The sequence below is a fragment of the Salmo salar genome, chromosome ssa12, assembly GCF_905237065.1.
Source record: "Salmo salar chromosome ssa12, Ssal_v3.1, whole genome shotgun sequence".
Lineage (NCBI taxonomy): Eukaryota > Metazoa > Chordata > Actinopteri > Salmoniformes > Salmonidae > Salmo > Salmo salar.
The window spans coordinates 52676105-52700575 of record NC_059453.1 but is presented as its reverse complement, the minus strand read 5'-3'; the positions used below and the strand labels follow the sequence as shown (position 1 = coordinate 52700575).

Below are 24471 nucleotides of genomic sequence, written 5' to 3'. Positions count from 1 at the left end.
GGCATTAGCGCCTCGTGATAGGATGATAGGAGCCAGGGGACTCGCCTGGTTGTCCCTCCCTGACAGCCAGGCCTTCTACCCCGACCCTGTGCCGTTCCCCTGCCATCATGGTTCTCCCATCATCAGCCCCAGCCAGCTCACCTATGGGCCTGCAGTGCAGTATTGTGTGTGTGTGTGTGTGTGTGTGTGTGTGTGTGTGTGTGTGTGTGTGTGTGTGTGTGTGTGTGTGTGTGTGTGTGTGTGTGTGTGTGTGTGTGTGTGTGTGTGTGTGTGTGTGTGTGTGTGTGTGTGCGTGTGCGCGTGTGCGTGTGCGCGTGTGTGTGTGTGCGTGTTTGTGCGAGAGAGCGATGGCAGCGCTGTGCTCTGGAGTTCTCATCCCTCATCCCCTGCTGGCTGCCATATTCAACCAAGTCAGCATTTCTACACTCTCCCATTCCTCCTCCTGAGACCTCTGTGTGTGTGTGTATTGTAGTTATTACAGTACATTTGCTGCGCCAGCCCTAAATCAACCTCCTACAGTATACCTACTGCAATTGGAAAGAGCAGAACTGCACAACTCACCTAAAAAGTAAGATTGACTGAAGTTTGGCACAAACACTCAGGGGTCAGTTTATTGGGCACACCAGCCCGTTCCTGAAAATGGTTTGCTCCTACAGACAGCAGGCAGACAGGCATCAAGGCATTCAGTTACTGTTCGATTGAATGTTAGGATGGGCAAAACGAGTGACCTAAGAGACCTTGAGCACGGTATGACCGTCGGTGCCAGGCTCACCGGTGCCAGTATCTCAGGGTGTGGATCTGTCCATCAGCCTAGCCTAGCCGTTCCTCGCTAGCTGCCATATAAATACATCCCCATTCACATGAACCCCCTCACACTTCCCTCACACATCCATACCACCGCCCCACAGTTTAATGGCAACACTGCTACCGTGGAGTGAATTTATAGACACTTTTATTGAGGTTAAATCATCATCCCAGCATATGGACATAACATAAGGTGTGCTGTAGCCTACGTACCTAGGCTATATCCAGCGTGCTTTCCACAGAGTCGACTTTTAACTCCAGGGCCACACATACTTTATACATGGCTCTGGTTAATTCCCCCAAAAGTACAGAATCAGATCCCCTGTTACATTTAATCTCCCTACTTATCCAAAGCTACTTAAAGTGGTGCTACATACATTTTATAAGGGTGGACCCAGCGGGAATTGAACCCACGAGCCTGGTGTTGAAGACACCATGCTCTACCAACCGAGCCAGGCAGGACCACGTTTTGGCCTGATACTCACACTGGTTTATGAACATTGCAATCCCCTCACTAAGCCCACGCTCTTCCGGTGCTCCTGTACAACGTGTAGCTGAACACCAAGCGAGCCCATAGATTACACAATACTGTAGCACAGACTGTAATGTCCCAGATAACCTACTTTCCTCCTCCTATGCACCACTGTGCAAACAAATACCCCCAGGGTCACTCTCCTGGAGGTCACACGGGCAAGCATTACACCACACTTCTCCTCTCAAGTAGTAGGTCACATTATAGTATCTTACAGTAGATCGTCTTCGTTCAACCGCAGCATAATGGCAGGAACACCGTGCGTGCGTGTATACGTATGCGACCAATGCAATTTGATTTCTATAAGCCCCATGCATCTTTTAAAGCAGAAGGTGAGTTGAGGGCTACAAAACAGGACAGCTTCTAGCTCTCTATCGCTCTCACACCATCCTGTTCTCAGACATTGATGAATCACTAAGCTCTCCAGCTAAATTCTGCTCACGTAAGAATCCAAATGTCTGTTGTCTCGCCAGCGGACTGTGCAGGCACACACTCTCAGCTGTAGGAACCCTGCTATGAACACCGCGTCGCCCACAATGCATCAGTCTACACAGACACACTGTCGAGACTCGCGTGCTCACAGGGGGAGCACAGAGAGATGGCGATTTCTACAAATAAAAACGGAACGAAATTCTGGTGCACTGCGGGAACGATATGACATGACGAAGTACAAATGGGAAAGAGCATGGAGATGGTCCTCTACCTAACCAACGCCTGGACTCATAGTCACCGTGGTTACACAAGAACAATCTTTAAACAGTAGATTGCACACACATCTACACATCCCCCGCACACACACACACACACACACACACAGCTAGACATTTACATGTAATACACATTAATAACGCATGACCATTGAACAGCAAGACGTGTCCCATTTAGTGCCTTTAAACACTAGTCATGTCAACTGCTTGAGTTCCTGCACCTCTTATACAATATTGTTTGAAAAGTATTGTGGAGTTCCTACACCTAAATATAAATAGTACTGGCACCCGACATGAGTACCGGCACCTATTTCAGTCCAAGTCAAGCACCGTCAACCATACACAACCATAATAACACTGCAGGGGTAATAACCTGACAACAGAGGGTACCCATTGTCCAACAGCACCTCCACAGTGACTTCAATGACACCACAAGTCACCTGCACCATGAATGCTGTCACTGCCAGAGCACACAGCATCAAACCCAAGGAGTCATTCACAGTACAGTAAGGTGAAAACAGCCGAGGCTCAGGGTGAAGTGCCCCTTGGCTACAGATCTAGGATCATCTTACCATCCCCCAATCCTAAGCTTAACCATTAGTGGGGGGATGCAAAACTGACCCAAGATCAGCGTCCAGGGGCAACTTCACCCTTTACCTCTCCAGGGCACAATAGGGGGTCAAAGGTAATGCAAGGGGGTTCGGCGGTCATGGGGTTCATTTGAGTTAGGAGTAATGCTGATGTATGTACTCACCAGGTCATGGTTGGTGGAGTTAGAGTCATCCTGAGGGAAGGGGATGTACACAGCTAAGGCCATACAGTTGGCAAAAATAGCTATTAATATAAAGATATCAAATGGCCTGGAAGACAAGGTTAAGGGAAAATCATCGAAGCGAGGATCACATGAATATATTCACAGTGTCAACATTTGACTCGTTCCTGTTCAAACGAATAGTCATCAAACACAGACAGAGTTCAAGCCAAAGACATTGGAAGTTGCGAGAGTCAGAAAAAAGTCATAATGACATTCAAAATGCAACTTGGCAATTCAGGGCCAATCTAAATAACATGAGATAATGTGCAGAGTTATCACAGTGTTCTGATGACTGTGTCTTCTGGAGCAGCAGAGTCCCAGCAGAGGCTCACGCAGCTGTGTCGTGTCACTGAGTCACCCTGGCCCCACCAGTATTTTAAGATTTGGGACATGGTGACTTTCACTGCGCCTTAGGAGGCAGCAAAAAACAACTTTTTTCCCATTTTTTTTTTACCTCCAGTTGACTATTCTCTCGCATGCACCGCCGAAAAAACACAAAGTCTAGAATGATTCACGCATCGCTGGCTATAGCTGTCAAATAATCTGTCTTTCCCTGCAGTAGGCTACTTACGCTAGAATGAACTGATTAAAAGTAAACGTTGACTTTCTGTTTCACTTTCATATTCTTGTGTTGGGTAGTGAGTCACACTCTGCAGTGAGATTAACATAAAAGAGTGTCTCTTGTCTAGTTGTACTGGACTGTGAGAGGAAATGGAGATGGGATACAGTCACTGCACATGGCTAAGCTAAAGCTAGTCAGCTAAACCTAGTCAGCTAAAGCTAGTCAGCTAAAGCTAGAGTCAGCTAAAGCTAGAGTCAACTAAAGCTAGAGTCAACTAAAGCTAGACAGCTAAAGCTAGTCAGCTAAACCTAGTCAGCTAAAGCTAGTCAGCTAAACCTAGTCAGCTAAAGCTAGTCAGCTAAAGCTAGAGTCAACTAAAGCTAGAGTCAACTAAAGCTAGAGTCAGCTAAAGCTAGTCAGCTAAAGCTAGTCAGCTAAAGCTTGAGTCCGCTAAAGCTTGAGTCCGCTAAAGCTTGAGTCCGCTAAAGCTTGAGTCCGCTAAAGCTAGAGTCAGCTAAAGCTAGTCAGCTAAAGCTAGTCAGCTAAAACTAGAATCAGCTAAAGCTCAAGTCAGCTAAAACTAGTCAGCTAAAGCTAGTCAGCTAAAACTAGTCAGCTAAAGCTAGAGTCAGCTAAAGCTAGAGTCAGCTAAAACTAGTCAGCTAAAGCTAGTCAGCTAAAACTAGTCAGCTAAAGCTAGAGTCAGCTAAAGTTAGTCAGCTAAAGCTAGAGTCAGCTAAAGCTAGTCAGCTAAAGCTAGAGTCAACTAAAGCGAGTCAGCTAAAGCGAGTCAGCTAAAGCTAGTCAGCTAAAGCGAGTCAGCTAAAGCTAGGCATGGGCTAGGTGCAACTCAAGATTTAGCCAACTGTACGGTTCAGACAAAGGTAAATCATGAATTGGTGCATGGGCGGCAATTCACAATTCACCCTAACTGAGCCCGTGATGGTTCTTCTCATGCACTGACCTACACATCATACACACACTGCAACACACACTAAAGTACAAGGTATAGATCATCAACATCCAGACACACACACACACACACTCTGGTCCGTTGTGAAGGATACTTCCACTCTACCAGGCTGATGCAGGCTCTTCGTATGGGATTGTTGAGTTTGAGGCAGAACAGGGCCCTGGCTGGCCTGGTGTTGGCGTTGCTCCCCTGCTTCTTGCTTTTGGCGTACTGCGCCCGCTTCTTCTGTGCCAAAGCGCCCACCGGGACGGTCGGCACAGGGACCGGGGCAGCCGGAGGGGCGGCTACCGGACTGGGCACCGGCGGGGCAACTGGAGTTGCAGCCGGGGCCGCAGGGGCGTTGGCTGGCCCGTTGGCACTCATGGTGTGGGCGTGGCTCTGTGGGGCGTGTCCAGCAGCATGGATCTGCCAGGAGAGAGGGCGGGGCTAGAGGAGGGGCACAGGGCGGTCTGACCAATGGGCTGGCACGTCACCAGAGGGAGGGACTCTGGTGCTGCTGGCATAATTTGCCTCTGTAAAAGAGAGTACAGGGGAGAGAGTGGTTACCAATCCATATGTTTATATAGAAAACTGATCATTGATCATCACTACTAACATCATTAGTAGCAGGTTATTGTGGTGACGTTATCACGTGGAAACTGGTAAAGGTAAACAAATAAGCAAATAGTGCTGATAGTAGAGTTTCCAATTTAGCACCACGGACAGCAATGATTGGAATACCTACAATCTCACATTCAGAACCACAAGACCATGAACAGCAGCCATCTCAGGTGAAGCTGTGTCAATGGCTAAGAATCACCTGAAGATAAATAGGCTACAGGAAGGCCTACACAGGAAGCAGCATACCCAGCAAGAAGCCTGAATCACAAACTCTGTTGTGTGATACTCTGTTCCAGCCATATTTTATTTCAAACGTTTAACGTCAAGGGGAATCTGGGTTTGTTGTGATCATGACCAAGGCATTTCTAGGGTCAGTGAGATGTGTTTCACACATAATTTCCTAAGAAGAGGTCTGGGCTTCGCGTGCGCCCCGAAGGAGATAACCCATGACGACATCCGGTGTATTGAGGGGGGGGTCCCATGTAGTCCTGCTTTGTGGCATTTTGCGAAGCCTCTATGTTATACTGACTGCACTATATGTTTGTCTGCATGTAGATATGGTTATCCTTGAACGATAGAGCCATTGGACGTCTTTCAGCAATGTTCCTATCGGCGGATTTAATTATAAATGTATAAGGTGACACATTCTTTCCAGTCTCTGAAAGGCTACAACTCGATATGGGGCAGTGGTTCCTGCTCTGGCCCCGTCCCTCCCCCAGGGAGGGCTTTTTTGAATGGGAGGCGGACACAACACAAATCCTATTGGGCAAAACTGAAAGAACTGACCAGACCACAATGGCTTCAAGTGATTCCTCTCATCAACACGAATTTGACGATGGAGAATTTTGTCATGTTCTCTTAGCTAGCTACATGGTGACATTCAACCGTATGTTTCAACCGGAATATACCGAAGAGGATTTGAAACAAAGAGTTGGATTTAGCTACAAGCTCAGCAACAGCCGATGCCAGCACCAAGAGGGCAGATGACAAATAGCTAGCTATGTGAGTTATTTTTCAAACAAGCCATCTAGCTAGCTAACTTTAGTTTATCTACTGAAACACATCTTGTGTATTGCTGGCTAACATACTACTGTGTTACAGTGGGGGAAAATCAAATTGTTATTTTCTGTTTCAGTGTTTGCTAACTTAGGTAGCTAACTTAGCTAGCTAGGTACACTACCATTCAAAAGTTTGGGGTCACTTACAAATGTCCTTGTTTTTCATGAAAACACATGAAATGAGTTGCAAAATGAATAGGAAATATAGTCAAGACGTTGACAAGGTTATAAATAATGATTTTTAATTGAAATAATAAGTGTGTCCTTCAAACTTCAAGTCAAAGAATCCTCCATTTGCAGCAATTACAGCCTTACAGACCGTTGGCATTCTACTTGTCAATTTGTTGATGTAATCTGAAGAGATTTCACCCATGCTTCCTGAAGAACCTCCCACAAGTTGGACTGGCTTGATGGGCACTTCTTAAGTACCATACGGTCAAGCCGTTCCCACAACAGCTCAATAGGGTTGAGATCCGGTGACTGTGCTGGCCACTCCATTATAGACAGAATACCAGCTGTCACGTCCTGACCAGTATAGGGGTTATTTGTTATTGTAGTTTGGTCAGGACGTGGCAGGGGGTGTTTGTTTTATGTGGTTCAGGGTGTGTTTTGTGTATGTGTTCAGGTAGAGGGGGTATTTGATTTATTAGTCCGGGGTTTGTTAGTCATTGTTCTATGTTAGTATATTTCTATGTTCTATCTAGTCTTTTGTAGTTCTATGTTTAGTTAATTGGGGTTGGACCTTCAATTGGAGGCAGCTGGTTATTGTTGCCTCTGATTGAGGGTCCTATAATTAGGAGTTTGTTTTTCATGGGATTTTGTGGGAGATTGTTCTTGTTTAGATGTTTTGCCTGACAAGACTGTCAAGTTCATTTTGTTTTGTATACGTTTGTGTTTCCCTTCTTCACCATAATAAAAAGAAGATGAATGTACATTTTCCCGCTGCGTCTTGGTCTCTACCCTACGACACCCGTGACACCAGCTAACTGCTTCTTCCCTAAATAATTATTGCATAGTTTGGAGCTGTGCTTTGGGTCATTGTCCTGTTGTAGGAGGAAATTGGCTCCAGTTAAGCACTGTCCACAACACTCCCAGACCATCACACTGCCTCAACCAAGCTTGACAGATGGCATCAGGCACTCCTCCAACATCTTTTCATTTTTCTTGCGTCTCACGAATGTTCTTCATTGTGATCCGAACACCACAAACTTAGATTTGTCTATCCATAACACTTTTTTTCCAATCTTCCTCTGTCCAGTGTCTGTGTTCTTTTGCCCATCTTAATCTTTTCTTTTTATTGGCCAGTCTGAGATATGGCTTTTTCTTTGTAACTCTGCCTAGAAGGCCAGCATCCCGGAGTCGCCTCTCCACTGTTAACGTTGAGACTGGTGTTTTGCGGGTATTATTTAATAAAACTGCCAGTTGAGGACTTGTGAGGCATCTGTTTCTCAAACTAGACACTCTAATGTACTTGTCCTCTTGTTCAGTTGTGCACCGGGGCATCTCACTCTTCTTTCTATTCTGGTTAGAGACAGTTGGCGCTGTTCTGTGAAAGGAGTAGTACACAGCATTGTACGAGATCTTCAGTTTCTTGGCAATTTCTTGCATGGAATAGCCTTCATTTCCCAGAACAGACTGACGAGTTTCAGAAGAAAGTTCTTGTTTCTGGCCATTTTGAGCCTGTAATCGAACCCACAAATGCTGATGCTCCAGATACTCAACTAGTCTAAAGAAGAACAGTTTTATTGCTCCTTAATCAGGACAACATTTTTCAGCTGTGCTAACATAATTGCAAAAGGGTTTTCTAAAGATCAATTAGCCTTTTAAAATTATAAACTTAGATTAGCTAACACAACGTGCCATTGGAACACAGTTGTGATGGTTGCTGATAATGGGCCTCTGTACGCCTATGTGGATATTCCATAAAAAATCTGCCATTTCCAGCTACAATAGTCATTTACAACATTAACAATGTCTACACTATATTTCTGATCAATTTGATGTTATTTTAATGGACAAAAAATGAGCTTTTCTTTCAAAAACCGGGACATTTCTAAGTGACCCCAAACTTTTGAACGGTAGTGTAGCTATCTAAGTTAGCTAAACAGCTAGCCCTATCTATGACTAAAAAGAGAATAGGTTTTTCCATCGGAGATCTATCTTTTTTATCTTGAAATGTATTCTATATTTAGTCATAGATTTGGCTACTAAACAGCAATCTACTAACGTTACAACCAGCCACCTAAATCTAGGTTTACCAGCAAATGTTAACACATGACTGGAGTTGGCTAGTTAGCCTGGCGCCTGCTAGCTTGCTATGTGACAAGCCTCGCGTTTGTAACTTGTTAGCAAACATGTAACATCAAACGCTGTAAACCTAAATAATTTTACTAGCTAGCAATGTAATATAATTGACTAGGGTTAACATAGTGGTTATGATTTTGGCTCCCGAGTGGCGCAGCGGTGTAAGGCACTGCATCTTTATGCCAGAGGCGTCACTACAGACCCTGGTTCGATTCCAGGCTGTATCACAACCAGCCATGATTGGGAGTCCCATAGGGCGACTCACAATTGGCCCAGCATTGTCTGGGTTATGGTTGGGCCGGGGTAGGCCGTCATTGTAAATAAACATTTGTTCTTAACTGAATTTGTTCTTAACTAACCTTTAAATAAAGGTTATTGTTGATGGCTATGCCCCATTTCTTTCTATCAGGCTAGATATTGTTCTAAATGTAATCTGTGCACATGTACAGTGCCATCAGAAAGTATTCATACCCCCTTGACTTGTTCCACATTTTGTTGTGTTACAGTCTCAATTCAAAATGGATTCAATATTTTTTTTCACCTATCTACAAAGCAAAAACAGGTTTTAAGAATTTTTTGCAAATTTGCAACAAAAAAAAAGAAAAGAACTATCACATTTACATAAGTATTTAGACCCTTTACTCAGCACTTTGGCAGCGATTACAGCCTCAAGTATTCTTGGGTATGACACTACAAGCTTGGCACACCTGTATTTGGGGAGTTTCTCCCATTCTTCTCTGCATATCCTGTCAAGCTCGGTCAGGTTGGATGGGGAGCGTCATTGCACAACTATTTTCAGGTCTCTCCAGAGATGTTCGATCGGGTTCAAGTCCGAGCTCTGGCAGGTCCACTCATGGACATTCAGAGACTTGTCCCGAAGCCACTCATATGTTGTCTTGGCTGTATGCTTAGGGTTGTTATCCTGATAGAAGGTGAACCTTCACCACAGTCTGAGGTCCTGAGTGCTCTGGAGCAGATTTTCATCAAGGATCTCTCTGTACTTTGCTCTGTAAATGTTTCCCTCAATCCTGACTAGTCTCACAGTCCCTGCCACTGAAAAACATACCCACAACATGATGCTCCCACCATCATGCTTCACCGTAGGGATAGTATTGGCCAGGTGCCTGGTTTCCTCCAGACGTGACGCTTGGCATTCAGGCCAAAGAGTTCAATCTTGATTTCATCAGACCAGAGAATCTTGTTTCTGATGGTCTGAGAGTCCTTAAGGTGCCTTTAGGCAAACTCCAAGAGGCAAACTCCAAGAGGACTGTCATGTGTCTTTTACTGAGGAGTGGCTTCCATCTGGCCACTCTACCATAAAGACCTGATTGGTGGAGTGCTGCAGAGATGGTTGTCTTTCTGGAAGGTTCTCCCATCTCCACAGAGAAACTCTGGAGCTCTGTCAGAGTGACCATCGGGTTCTTGGTCACCTCCCTGACCAAGGCCCTTTTTCTCTGATTGCTCAGTTTGGCCGGGCGGCCAGCTCTAGGAAGAGTCTTGGTCGTTCCAAACTTCTTCCATTTAAGAATGATGAAGGCCACTGTGTTCTTGGGGACCGCCAATGCCGCATAAATGTTTTGGTACTCTTCCCCAGATTTGTGCCTCGACACAATTCTGTCTTGGAGCTCTATGGACAATTCCTTCAACCTCATGGCTTGATTTTTGATCTGACATGCACTGTCAACTATGGGACCTTATATAGACAGGTGTGTTCCATTCCAAATCATCTCCAATCAATTGAATATACCACAGGTGGACTCCAATCAAGTTGTAGAAAAATCTCAAGGATGATCAATGGAAATAGGATGCACCTGAGCTCAATTTCGAGTCTCATAGCAACGGGTCTAAATACTCATGTAAATAAGTTATTTATTTTTTATAAATGTGCAAAAATGTCTAAAAACCTGTTTTTGCTTTGTCATTATCGGGTGTTGTATGTAGATTGATGAGGGGAACATTTTTATTTAATCAATTTTAGAATAAGCTGTAACGTAACAAAATGTGGAAGAAGTGAAGGGGTCTGAATACTTTCCGAATGAACTGTATGTCAGACACAAAAGCAAATATTTCTCCTTTCCTTTAAAATGTATAAAGAAACCGAGGCCTACCTTAGGCTTTCCGAAACTAGGCTATAAGATAATGAATTGTCAAGGAAAGTATGAAGGAGACTGCTATGCTATAGTAGGAAGATGAAATTGACAATCATCAAAATAGAACCAAATACACGCAATATGTCCATAGCCTATTTATCAGAGATGCTGATTATCGAGAGGGAGAGTAGAGTGTTGCAAAGATTTTTCAAATACTGTGAGGAACTATTATAATTTGAATGGATGTAAAAAAAATATATATAATAATTAAAAGCAGACTTCGTTGACTTGTGAGGTGAAGAGAAAATGACTGAGAAGCCCAGCTGGGCACTTTCCTACATTTGACATTTGCGAGAAGCAGGCCAGGTACTTCTATGCGTGCTCAGGCAACATTAAAAGGACAGAGAAACCAGTATAATATTTTTAGCTGTAGGTTGCATACTTCTAGTTCTGCCTGGTTCAGCTTAGTTCTCTTATTCCAGTGCTCTACTAGGAGAACTATGCCAAAGCAGGCAGAAATAGAGGTATGCAACCTATAGAAATGAAGGACAAAATATTCTGTAGGAATGTTTTCTCCTCCTACACATATTATTATAGTCTTGTTATAGTAGCGCTATAATAACACATGTAGTGGTTCCATCCGTGGTAGGGAACTGGCATTAGACGGTTAGTTATGTGAATCAGACAATGAATCAAAACATTTTATTACAGTTTGTGAAAAACGGTAGTTGTTCATGGCGAGACCTTTCCCTATACAAAAATGAATCCAAATCTAGAAATACAAAGGCATTTATTTATATATACAAACTGTATCAGTTAGTGTCACTACAACAATCCAACATTTACCACTGCCAGAGTAGGCTTTTAGGAAATTCAATCTAGTTTTGACAGGGTAATGGAGTGACATCAAACTAAGGTGTGCCTGTCCATTTGACTGTGTGATGAGGTTAGACATGATAGCTTAGTGTGTTTTGATGTGGTATAGCAGAGTCACCCCGATTACAACACCATTGCAGGCAAGATGAGAGAGAAGGCTGTATTGTAAAACTGAATGTCAGTGGTAGACTGTGGTAGTTTATGCCAATGGAAATTCACTTGCTGGGTGGCAAGGTGGGCTGGGGAAGATGAGACTTTGTGCTTGAAGCGAATGTCCCGTCTGCGGTCTACGGCCAGCTGGATAAGACTCCGCCGGAAGTGGTGAGTACAGGGTTCGTAGACCTTCTTAAAACCATCCACTGCTTGGACCCCTTGCAGAAGATTTGCTTGTACTGCACGTCTCCTGGAAAGACATGGTTGTGGTGTCAGCATTTAGACTCAGTTGATGAAGGGATGTAGGGCATCACACCTTTGTTGGTAAAGGTGTCAACAGATGGGTCCTAAGTGATTAGAGACAGGCTAGTGTATTGTTTAGGGACAATGATGCATCCCTCATGCCTGTGGATCCAAAATGCCGTCACTTTATGAATATACGTTGAGTATATTTCAACAGGGGCCTCTGGAACATCTCCAGATAACCTGCATTTTACAAAGAGAAAAAGTGTAGACTAAATAACATGGTAACATGGTCTGGAACGTACTCAGTCTGGTCCTCTAAACTCCTGTGAACCCCATAACACAAACAAATGCATACAAGCTCTGAAGCAAGGGAGCTCTGAAGTAAGCTTCCAGAAAATTGGAACGAAATGGCACCACACCAAACTGGAAGTCTTCCGACTAGCTTGGAAAGACATTACCGTGCAGTATCGAAGAGCCCTCACTGCTGCTCGATCATCCTATTTTTCCAACTTAATTGAGGAAAATAAGAACAAATCCGAAATTTCTTTTTGATACTGTCGCAAAGCTAACTAAAAAGCAGCATCCCCCAAGAGAGGATGGCTCTCACTTCAGCAGTAATGAATTCATGAACTTCTTTGAGGAAAAGATCATGATCATTAGAAAGCAAATTACGGACTCCTCTTTGAATCTGCGTGTTCCTCCAAAGCTCCGTTGTCCTGAGTCTGCACAACTCTGCCAGGACCTAGGATCAAGGGAGACACTAAAGTGTTTTAGTACTATATCTCTTGACACAATGATGAAAATTATCATGGTCTCTAAACCTTCAAGCTGCATACTGGACCCTGTTCCAACTAAACTACTGAAAGAGCTGCTTTCTGTGCTTTGCCCTCCTATGTTGAACATAATAAACGGCTCTCTGTCCACCGGATGTGTACCAAACTCACTAAAAGTGGCAGTAATAAAGCATCTCTTGAAAAAGCCAAATCTTGACCCAGAAATTAAAAAAACTATCGGCCTATATCGAATCTTCCATTCCTCTCAAAAATTTTAGAAAAAGCTGTTGCGCACCAACTCACCGCCTTCCTGAAGACCCCATCATAGCACTGAGACTGCACATGTGAAGGTGGTAAATGACCTTTTAATGACGTCAGACCGAGGCTCTGCATCTGTCCTCGTGCTCCTAGACCTTACTGCTGCTTTTGATACCATCGATCACCACATTCTTTTGGAGAGATTGGAAACCCAAATTGGTCTACATGGACAAGTTCTGGCCTGGTTTAGATCTTATCTGTCGGAAAGATATCAGTTTGTCTCTGTGAATGGTTTGTCCTCTGACAAATCAATTGTAAATTTCGGTGTTCCTCAAGGTTCCGTTTTAGGACCACTATTGTTTTCAATATATATTTTACCTCTTGGGGATGTCATTCGAAAACATAATGTTAAATTTCACTGCTATGCGGATGACACACAGCTGTACATTTCAATGAAACATGGTGAAGCCCCAAAATTGCCCTCCCTAGAAGCCTGTGTCTCAGACATTAGGAAGTGGATGGCTGCAAACTTTCTACTTTTAAACTCGGACAAAACAGAGATGCTTGTTCTAGGTCCCAAGAAACAAAGAGATCTTCTGTTGAATCTGACAATTAATCTGGATGGTTGTACAGTCATCTCAAATAAAACTGTGAAGGACCTCAGCATTACTCTGGACCCTGATCTCTCTTTTGAAGAACATATCAAGACTGTTTCAAGGACAGCTTTTTTCCATCTACGTAACATTGTAAAAATCAGAAACTTTCTGTCCAAAAATGACACAGAAAAATGTATCTATGCCTTTGTTACTTCTAGGTTGGACTACTGCAATGCTCTACTTTCCGGCTACCCGGATAAAGCACTAAATAAACTTCAGTTAGTGCTAAATACGCCTGACTACAACCAAGAAATTTGATCATATTACTCCAGTGCTAGCCTCCCTACACTGGCTTCCTGTTAAGGCAAGGGATGATTTCAAGGTTTTACTGCTAACCTACAAAGCATTACATGAGCTTGCTCCTACCTATCTTTACGATTTGGTCCTGCCGTACATACCTACACGTACACTATGGTCACAAGACGCGGGCCTCCTAATTGTTCCTAGAATTTCTAAGCAAACAGCTGGAGGCAGGGCTTTCTCCTATAGAGCTCCATTTTTATGGAATAGTCTGCCTACCCATGTGAGAGACGCCGACTCAGTCTCAACCTTTAAGTCTTTACTGAAGACACATCTCTTCAGTAGGTCCTATGATTAAGTGTAGTCTGGCCCAGGGGTGTGAAGGTGAACGGAAAGGCTGGAGCAACGAACCGCCCTTGCTGCCTCTGCCTGGCCGGTTTCCCCTCCCTCCACTGGGATTCTCTGCCTCTACCCCTATTACAGGGGCTGAGTCACTGGCTTACTGGTGTTCTTCCATGCCGTCCCTGGGAGGGGTGCGTCACTTGAGTGGGTTGAGTCACTGACGTGGTCTTCCTGTCTGGGTTGGCGCCCCCCCTTGGGTTGTGCCGTGGCGGAGATCTTTGTGGGCTATACTCGGCCTTGTCTCGGGATGGTAGGTTGGTGGTTGGAGATATCCCTCCAGTGGTGTGGGGGCTGTGCTTTGGCAAAGTGGGTGGGGTTATATCCTACCTGTTTGGCCCTGTCCGGGGGTTTCATCGGACGGGGCCACAGTGTCTCCTGACCCCTCCTGTCTCAGCCTCCAGTATTTATGCTGCAGTAGTTTATGTGTCAGGGGGCTAGGGTCAGTCTGTCACATCTGGAGTATTTCTCTTGTCTTTTCCGGTGTCCTGTGTGAATTTAAATATGCTCTCTCTAATTCTCTCTCTCTTTCTTTCTTTCTCTCTCTCTCTCGGAGGACCTGAGCCCTAGGACCATGCCACAGGACTACCTGGCTTGATGACTCCTTGCTGTCCCCAGTTCACCTGGCCGTGCTGCTGCTCCTATTCCAACTGTTCTGCCTGCGGCTATGAAACCCTGACCTGTTCACCGGACGTGCTACCTGTCCCAGACCTGCTCTCCCAGACCTGCTGGAACCCTGACCTGTTCACCGGACGTGCTACCTGTCCCAGACCTGCTGTTTTCAACTCTCTAGAGACAGCAGGAGCAGTAGAGATACTCTCAAAGATCGGCTATGAAAAAGCCAAATGACACTCTTATGTTACTGACTTGTTGCACCCTTGACAACTACTATGATTATTATTATTTGACCATGCTGGTCATTTATGAACATTTGAACATCTTGGCCATGTGCTGTTATAATCTCCACCCGACACAGCCAGAAGAGGACTGGCCACCCCTCATAGCCTTTTTCCTCTCTAGGTTTCTTCCTAGGTTTTGGCCTTTCTAGGGAGTTTTTCCTAGCCACCGTGCTTCTACACTTGCATTGCTTGCTGTTTGGGGTTTTAGGCTGGGTTTCTGTACAGCACTTTGAGATATCAGCTGATGTAAGAAGGGCTACATAAATACATTTGATTTGATTTGATTTGATACAAACACGACCCAAATTCATGTTGTAATGAATAAAATTATCTTTGGTGTCGTAAACAATCCTCGGTTGAGAGGAGGGGGAGGGCCCCCTACGGAAGAACATCTGGCAGAATGCCCAGAATACGTTCTTTCAGTTAGGATAGAGAGCCTGTCACATGTGTGAACCGATCCAATGAATCATGTTTATGTAGGTTTAGATAGCAGTATATAAACCTCTATGTAAGGAACGCCCTTTTAGAGCTCACTTCAGATTTGTACTTACAGTTTAAGTCGGAAGTTTACATACACCTTAGCCAAATACATTTCAACTCAGTTTTTCACAATTCCTGACATTTAATCCTAGTAAAAAGTCCCTGTCAAGGGTCAGTTATGATCACCACTTTATTTTAAGAATGTGAAATGTCAGAATAATAGTAGAGAGAATGATTTATTTCAGCTTTTATTTCTTTCATCACATTCCCAGTGGGTCAGAAGTTTACATACTGTCACGTTTGTTGTTCAAGGAAGACCAAGGCACAGCGTGTGTATCGTTCCACATTATATTTAAACTGTGAAACTATGCAAAACATACAAATAAACTACTAAACAAAATAACAAACCGTGACAAAGAGGTGCAACATACACTACCTCAAAATAATCTCCCACAAACCCAGGTGGACCTACTCTACCATAGAAAATAAAAGCTTTCTATGGTCAGGACGTGACAGTACCCCCCTCCTCCCCAAAGGTGCGGACTCCGAACGCAAAACCTGAAACAACAAAAACCAGGGAGGGTTAGGGTGGGTGTCTAATGTCGGTGGCGGTTCTGGTGCAGGACGAAGAACCCTCTCATCCTGCTTATCTGCCAGCATAGGAGGCGGCTCCGGTTTGGGGCGTAGCCCCCGCTCCACCAGCTGATCCCTCCGCTTTTGTGTCACCGGACGGTGGATCATCGCCGGAGACTCTGAACTGGTAACCCCCGCTGGAGACTCTGGACTGCAGACCGCCGCTGGAGACTCTGGACTGCAGACCGCCGCTGGAGACTCTGGACTGCCGATCGTCTCAGGAGGCCCCGGACTGGGGGACATCGCTGGAGGTTCCGGACTGGGGGACGTCTCAGGAGGTTCCGGACTAGGGGACGTCTCAGGAGGTTCCGGACTGGGGGCCGTCTCAGGAGGTTCCGGACTGTAGGCCGTCTCAGGAGGTTCCGGACTGTAGGCCGTCTCAGGAGGTTCCGGACTGTAAAACATCGGGGGAAGCTCTGGACTGGGAACTGTCGCCGGAAGCTCGGGACTGGGAACTGTCGCCGGAAGCTCTGGACTGGGAACTGTCGCCGGAAACTCTGGACTGGGAAGGCGCACTGGGGGCCTGATGCGTGGGCCTGGCACAGGTGGCGCCAGACCGGTAACACACACCTCAGGGCGAGTGCGGAGAGCAGGAACAGGACACACCGGACTGGGCAGGCGCACTGGAGGCCTGATGCCTGGGGCTGGCACAGGTGGCGCCAGACTGGTAACACGCACCTCAGGGCAAGTGCGAGGAGCAGGCACAGGGCGTACCAGGCTGGATAGACTCACTGGTGGCCGGGTGCATGGGGCAGGTACAGGATATACTGGGCCGTGGAGGCGCACCGGAGGTCTCGAGCGTAGAGCTGGCACAACCCGTCCTGGCTGGATGCTTACTTTCGCCCGGCAAATGCGGGGAGCTGGCACAGGACAGTGGGCTGTGAATGCGCACTGGCGACACAGTGCGTGGAGCCGGCGCAGGATATCCTGGACCGAGGAGCCGTACTGGAGACCAGGAGCGCTGAGCTGGCACCACCCTTCCTGGCTGGCAATCCTCACTCTAGCCCGGCAAATGCAGGGCGCAGGCAACGAGCGCACCGGGCTGTGAATGCGCACTGGAGAAAAACAACTACTAAATATGATCCCCAATTAGAGACAACAATGACCAGCTGCCTCTAATTGGAGATCATCCCAAAAAAAAGAACATAGAAAAACAGAAACTAGAACCACACAACATAGAAAATATAACTAGACAAAACCCCCTGTCACGCCCTGACCTACTCTACCATAGAAAATAAAAGCTTTCTATGGTCAGGACGTGACACATACACTCAATTAGTATTTGTTATCATTGCCTTTAAATTGTTTAACTTGGGTCAAATGTTTCGGGTAGCCTTCCACAAGCTTCCCACAATAAGTTGGGTGAATTTTGGCCCATTCCTCCTGACAGAGCTGGTGTAACTGAGTCAGGTTTGAAGGCCTCCTTGCTCGCACACACTTTTTCAGTTCTGCCAACAAATTTTCTATAGGATTGAGGTCAGGGCTTTGTGATGGCCACTCCAATACCTTGACTTTGTTGTCCTTAAGCCATTTTGCCACAACTTTGGAAGTATGCTTGGGGTCATTGTCCATTTGGAAGACCCATTTGCGACCAAGCTTCAACTTCCTGACTGATGTCTTGAGATGTTGCTTCAATATATCCACATAATTTTCCTGCCTCATGATGCCATCTATTTTGTGAAGTACACCAGACCCTCCTGCACCAAAGCACCCCCACAACATGATGCGGCCACCCCCGTGCCTTATGGTTGGGATGGTGTTCTTCGGCTTGCAAGCATCCCCCTTTTTCCTCCAAACATAACGATGGTCATTATGGCCAAACAGTTCTATTTTACTTTCATCAGACCAGAGGACATTTCTCCAAAAAGTACGAACTTTGTCCCCATGTGCAGTTGCAAACCGTAGTCTGACTTTTTTATGGCGGTTTTGGAGCAGTGGCTTCTTCCTTGATGAGCGGCCTTTCAGGTTATGTCGATATAGGACATTACTGTGGAAATAGATACTTTTGTACCTGTTTCTTCCAGCATCTTCACAAGGTCCTTTGCTGTTGTTCTGGGATTGATTTGCACTTTTCGCACCAAAGTACGTACATCTCTAGGAGACAGAAGGTTTCTCTTTCCTGAGTGGTATGACGGCTGCGTGGTCCCATGGTGTTTATACTTGCGTACAATTTTTTTGTAAAGATGAATGTGGTACCTTCAGGCATTTGGAAATTGCTCCCAAGGATGAACCAGACTTGTGGAGGTCTACAGTTTATTTTCTGAGGTCTTGGCTGATTTCTTTTGATTTTCCCATGATGTCAACCAAAGAGGCACTGAGTTTGAAGGTAGGCCTTGAAATACATCCACAGGTACACCTCCAATTGACTCAAATGATGTCAATTAGCCTATCAGAAGCTTCTAAAGCCATGACATAATTTTCTGCAATTTTCCAAGTTGTTTAAAGGTACAGTCAACTTAGTGCATGTAAACTTTTGACCCACTGGAATTGTGTGATACAGTGAATTATAAGTGAAATAATCTGTCTATAAACAATTGTTGGAAAAATTACTTATTTCATGCACAAAGTAGATGTCCTAACCGACTTGCCAAAACTATAGTTTGTTAACAAGAAATTTGTGGAGTGGTTGACAAACGAGTTTTAATGACTCCAACCTAAGTGTATGTAAACTTCCGACTTCAACTGTATGCACTAATGGGTTTGCTGGCATGCATCCCACTGCTTTTTTTCTGCCCCACCAAGATTTACATGCTAAAATCGACACTGCTACTTTGTAGTTAACATAAATTGAGAAGGTTTTTGGGAAAGCCTTTCCATCTACCAGAAGATGGTTGTCATTAGCATCATCGCTAACGGCTACATATGGCAGACAAAGGCACACACAGAAAGGGGCATTTCCACGCTGTTGACTCTTCAGAAAGTTGAAAGAAAATAGGAATCACTTATGCATTTTGTCTTATCATCATCTTGGGCAAATAAAATAATGATCTAATAAATTCAATACCTTTAGTTGATTTCCTACTGTTCAATACACTTCTACTGGGAAGCCAACATTTTCCCAAACTGGAGATTTAAACGATGATGGTGGATCCTCCAATTCTGGTTTATCGACCCCACCACTGCCATCGAAAATAACTAGTTTCCGTCTGCGCCTCACAAAAGGATAGTTTGAAATGCGCCAATTTAAGTTCTGAATTTTGATTACAACGTGTGCATAGGCTCTAGTCGTTTTAACGGAATAGACTATAATGTTTTTTCAGCTCAGATTACTCAAGAGGCATACAACACAGTGTAGGCATGGCCTATAGGCCTAGTGTATATATATAACCTCAGCAAAAAATGAAACGTCCCTTTTTCAGGACCCTGTCTTTCAAAGATAATTCATAAAATTCCAAATAACTTCACAGATCTTCATTGTAAAGGGTTTAAACACTTGGCTGAAACGGCTGATGTTTTACGGAATATCTACATAGGCGTACAGAGGCCCATTATCAGCAAACATCACTCATGTGTTCCAATGGCACGTTGTGTTAGCTAATGCAAGTTGATCATTTTAAAAGGCTAATTGATCATTAGAAAACCCTTTTGCAATTATGTTGTGCTAATTAACTGTTGTGCTAATTAAAGAAGCAATAAAACTGGCCTTCTTTAGACTAGTTGAGTATCTGGAGCATCAGCATTTGTGTGTTCGAATTACAGGCTCAAAATGGCAAGAAAAAAATGACTTTCTTCTGAAACTCGTCAGTCTATTCTTGTTCTGAGAAATGAAGGCTATTCCAAGCGAGCCATTGCCAAGAAACTGAAGATCTCTACTCCCTTCACAGAACAGTGCAAACTGGCTCTAACCAGAATAGAAAGAGGAGTGGGAGGCCCCGGTGCACAACTGAACAAGAGGACAAGTACATTAGAGTGTCTAGTTTGAGAAACAGACGCCTCACAAGTCCTCAACTGGCAGCTTCGTTAAATAGTACCCGCAAAACACCAGTCTCAACGTCAACAGTGAAGAGGCGACTCCGGGATGCTGGCCTTCTAGGCAGAGTTGCAAATAAAAAGCCAAATCTCAGACTGGCCAATAAAAAGAAAAGATTAAGATGGGAAAAAGAACACAGACACTGGACAGAGGAATATACAGTATTTGTATGTTTTCATGCAGATTCACAGTGCGCACCAAACCAAGGATTCTACAGGTGAAATGAAAATGTGCTCGGTCTAGCTTGTGGAGAGAAGATTTTTTTCATGTTTATGACAAAAACATAATGTTGTTGATATAGTAATGAATAAATACAGTGGCAGAGCTATGGTGAAATTTGCTTTTCAAAATTGTTAATAACTTGACACACTCAACAGCTACACCAACCAGAACCACTATACTCCACACTAACCAACAGGCCTCCTGCCACTAATCTTAAGAAAGCCATTGACGTTCTGTAACAAACTCAAACCTAACTCTTATCGACATGATTGGCACTGTTTTATGTGACATAGGTTAGTCACTCATGATGCATTGCATAGCCGTATGCTTTTTGTTAGTCTTCTTCATCTCATTTCTCTTGATACAAGAGTCAGTCGGTCTCCTCTGTCTTACGGTGTTGAAGGACATGCATGTGTCAGTGCCAGTTATGGAATGTTGTCATTGTCACCATCATGCAGATGGTGAGATGATCATGAGATGATCTCACTCCTTCAGCCCACCTACAGTATACAGCCACACGGGTATAGTAACACTATAATAACACATTAATAGCAGAGTAGTACTAGTAACATTGTAATCACATAGTAATAACTGAATAATTCTATCCAACCAGACCAATAATTCAATCTACCTTCTTTATAATCTAATTACACAAAGTAAGAGTGGGTAATCGTTAAAATAACATTGTCGGCAAACAGGGCACAGTAGCCTATAGGCTGGATATTCTGCTGAGTCTCATGATTGGAAAATTAGGAGAGAGAACACCCCCTCCCTCAAAAAGGAAAAGTGCACCGATAACATTTTTGGACCCAGCAAAGAGTTGAGTGAAAAAAAGAGTGGTTAAAACCGAAACGCACAGGCAATGCTAATATAAATATAATGCATCTCTAAAGTACTTTTGTTGCACTATAAGGACACAAAGTTAAAGCATTAGTCTATCAAAAATAATGTAAGCAAGGCTCTATGATTAAAGGCACAAGACTAGGATATGTGGCTGGATGATGGACCCCACCATGCCATCACAACAAAGAAGGGACACAACCATGTAAACAAGACGAAATTATTCACTGAAAAAATGCTGCCATATGTATTGAAGTATCACCGCATATGACATGCTTCCCGAGCCAAAAACAACAAGGATAAGCTGCATGAATTCAAAGCTGTTACTAACACAACTTGGTCAAGTCAGTTGTATAAGTCCTTGGAGTGCGAGTGCTAGGCCCCGCAGAGACAACAAGAAGCTGAAAAAGGTCACATTGCCTGAATATCCCAAAGAGCTTATAACATTTCTCAAATTCCGTGTATAATAAGGATAGAACGCTGCAATCATCTGTAGCACTGAATATGAACACATTGATCCTGAAAGCACCAACCATTAGCCTAGTGTTGTCATCAGAGGCTTCTGTTTCATTTGCTGTCCATATGGAACAGTGGCCTATGCAGAATACATCCAAACGAGAGCGCATGTGAGATGATTCATGTACAGTAACATCGATATAAATCGACACCATTATAACGTGATGTAAATAGCGACTGGCATTCCCACGAGCGATTCGAGACACTTGAACAATAGGCCTACCCTTCACCAAACGTGGTCGTATTTATCCTTGAACACACACTGAGGTATGTCGTCAAATCCCTAAAAACGGTGTAAAATGACAGTCCGGCTCCAGGCGCTCATTGCGAAAATGGAGCAATGCGTGGCAGTCAGATGGTCCTAGCATTCCTCAGGAGAAACAGCTGGCGTTATTGCCAGGTTACAATGGGTTCCAAAGCCCACTGATGGTATTTCGGCTACCGGTCCAGGGACACAAGGTCTATGGCTTTTTCCCCGGCGTTTATCCCCCGCGACGAATTCTGAGAAGGGATAGGCTACAATGCAGCCACCGAACTTCAGTCCAAACGACAAGCGTATCTATCTCGTTCACTAAGCTATTGTCATGATAAATGAGAAATAGTCCCTACGCAAAGCTATTCGGAGATATCCTCAACAAAATAGCAGGCAATATGAAGGACAAACTTGGCAACACGGTTTGTAAAAACGAAATGGACACTGTCACTGAGCTATATTGTTCTGGTATGGAAATAATGAAAACAGACATTACAAAACCATTACAAACCCGGCGTCGCTGAGCTAACATGCTAACTTCAGACCCGATTCCAGGCAAATAAAACGTACCTTTTCTGAAGACTTATTATTCGGCAGATACCTCAGCGTTATCCACTCCGTTGGGAAAGTCCAGTGCTTTAACGCAAGTCCAGTCTCAAACGGCGAGTTAAAATTCATTAGCTTGAGGGCAGGGGCATTAATTAAGCCCCTTCCATGTTGATCGTGGAAAGCATGCGACGGGAGAGTGTACGCGGGGGAGAACAGAGCATCCTCGTCCGCTGCGCAGCGCTGCTTATCGTCACTGCGTGAGTGAACAGTGAAATGAGCACATCAGAATCAGAGCTCGCTTCCTTCTGGCTCTGTGTCCCTCCTGATCGTGCACAAGCCTCTCTTCATTTACACGGCACGCAAAAAAAAGTCATCGTGACTATATAGTCTAAGGCTACTAATTCGGTCTAGCCTACTTTTAATTGATTTTAATGAACAACCTCAAAATTAAATTCCACCTCCATTTGGGAGGCTAATGGTTTATGCAAATAGCATGACTGACTTACTGAGACAATATTGCCAGACCACTGACACAGTAACAGTCGTCGTCTAATTGCATTGCCTTGATTAACTTGGAAATATGAAAACTGAAGGTTCATGTTGATAAATTATATCAATTATTTCCAATGATAGGCTATCTTTGTAGTAGCAGTCAAAAAGCGAGCCAGTAGAGAAAATTAAGTTGACAAGTGTTGAAAGCAGCGGCGATTTTTGCATGTAAGTCTTAGTGGGGCAACAAAAAAACAAAAAACAGTGGGACGCATGCCAGCAAAGCCCCTACACAACACAACACTAAATAATACATGAATTGCACTATAACGGTGACAAACGGTGAACACAAACTGTTAGGATCTACATAAAGCTGTCCCAACACCTTACCACTGCTACACCTGGCTATCAGCGGAGCCTTGTCTGGCAGGGAAACAGTTCATTCAGACTCATTTAGTGCCTTTTAAAAACACATAGCTGATATGGCTGACTTGCTTAAACAAATGTGGTTTCTACTGACAATTGAGATGTACAAACTATGGCATATGGGGACAACAAGTGGATAAGAGGCAATCCGTAATTTCGATGAAGACATTAATGAGTGAGCGAAGACATAGTCAATATAACCATTTGTTCAGCACTTTTGAAATGTACAGACAGAATTCAGAACACAGGCTGTTCTTACGGTGTACTCCCTGTACAAGTCAGAACCGTAGGATAAATAAAGGTTGCATATAAACAGACAATGAAAGCTCTTACAATATTCGATGATTACATTTCTCTAAAACAGGCTATAGGCTACATGTGCACCACCAAGTCAGAACAGTAGGCGAAATTAAGAGGTGAAAATAGACCAAATTATTACGGTGATGCACATTGAACGCTGTTTGGGTCTTTGCGGGTCAAAAAATATACACCGCATATATATACTGTCAAGGAGGTGTGTAAACAAAACTCCTTAAAAATTTGGCAAGACAAGAAGTTGGGGTATGGGGGAGACAAAATACTGATACCTACATATAAAAACATTTTTGGTTTACCCAAATAGGAACTGTTCACATTGGAATTTGCATCCCTTGCATATTACATCATTTATGCAGCAGCATACAAGACATTTTTGGACCCACCTTGTGAAGGTGGCGCGGTGGTCCTTTGTGGGCAAATTTTGTCATCAAACTTTGTCATCAAAGTCTGGCATTCTCTGGATTTATGGTGGGAACTCGGAAGAAAGAAAAACACACAGACACTCCATTGAATAGCAGGTTAACGTTAGTGGTTGCTTTGAAATGCTTACAGTTAGGCACTGATTCCTTCCAAACCACGCATTGTTGACTTTGCGATTTTCAAACTTGTTGTGTAATCTTTATATCCAATGGCCGATGAGCACCGATACATTTTATCTATAATTTCTCTTCATTATTTCTCTTCATATGACAAGGATTAAAAAGGATTTGCCAGTAGATTGTCAACTTGATTCATGAGGATGACTGCTAGCTAAGACTTTGAAAGTAAGATGTTGACATGATCAGTCCAATCAAAGCTACTCTACATATAACGTGATTTTACGTAATTTTA

At 44.1% G+C, this 24471-nt stretch overlaps 1 protein-coding gene across 1 annotated transcript in view; it reads right to left on the bottom strand.

Annotated features, from left to right (window-relative positions):
* Positions 1-22694, bottom strand: part of LOC106565299 (voltage-dependent L-type calcium channel subunit alpha-1D) — a 133870-nt gene extending 111176 nt beyond the window's left edge. The window contains 3 exon segments of the mRNA XM_045692034.1: positions 2798-2903; positions 4487-4904; positions 22429-22694. Coding sequence (XP_045547990.1) covers positions 2798-2903; positions 4487-4755 — 375 coding nt within the window. The 5' untranslated portion in view covers positions 4756-4904; positions 22429-22694.
* Positions 22695-24471: the final 1777 nt, after the last annotated feature.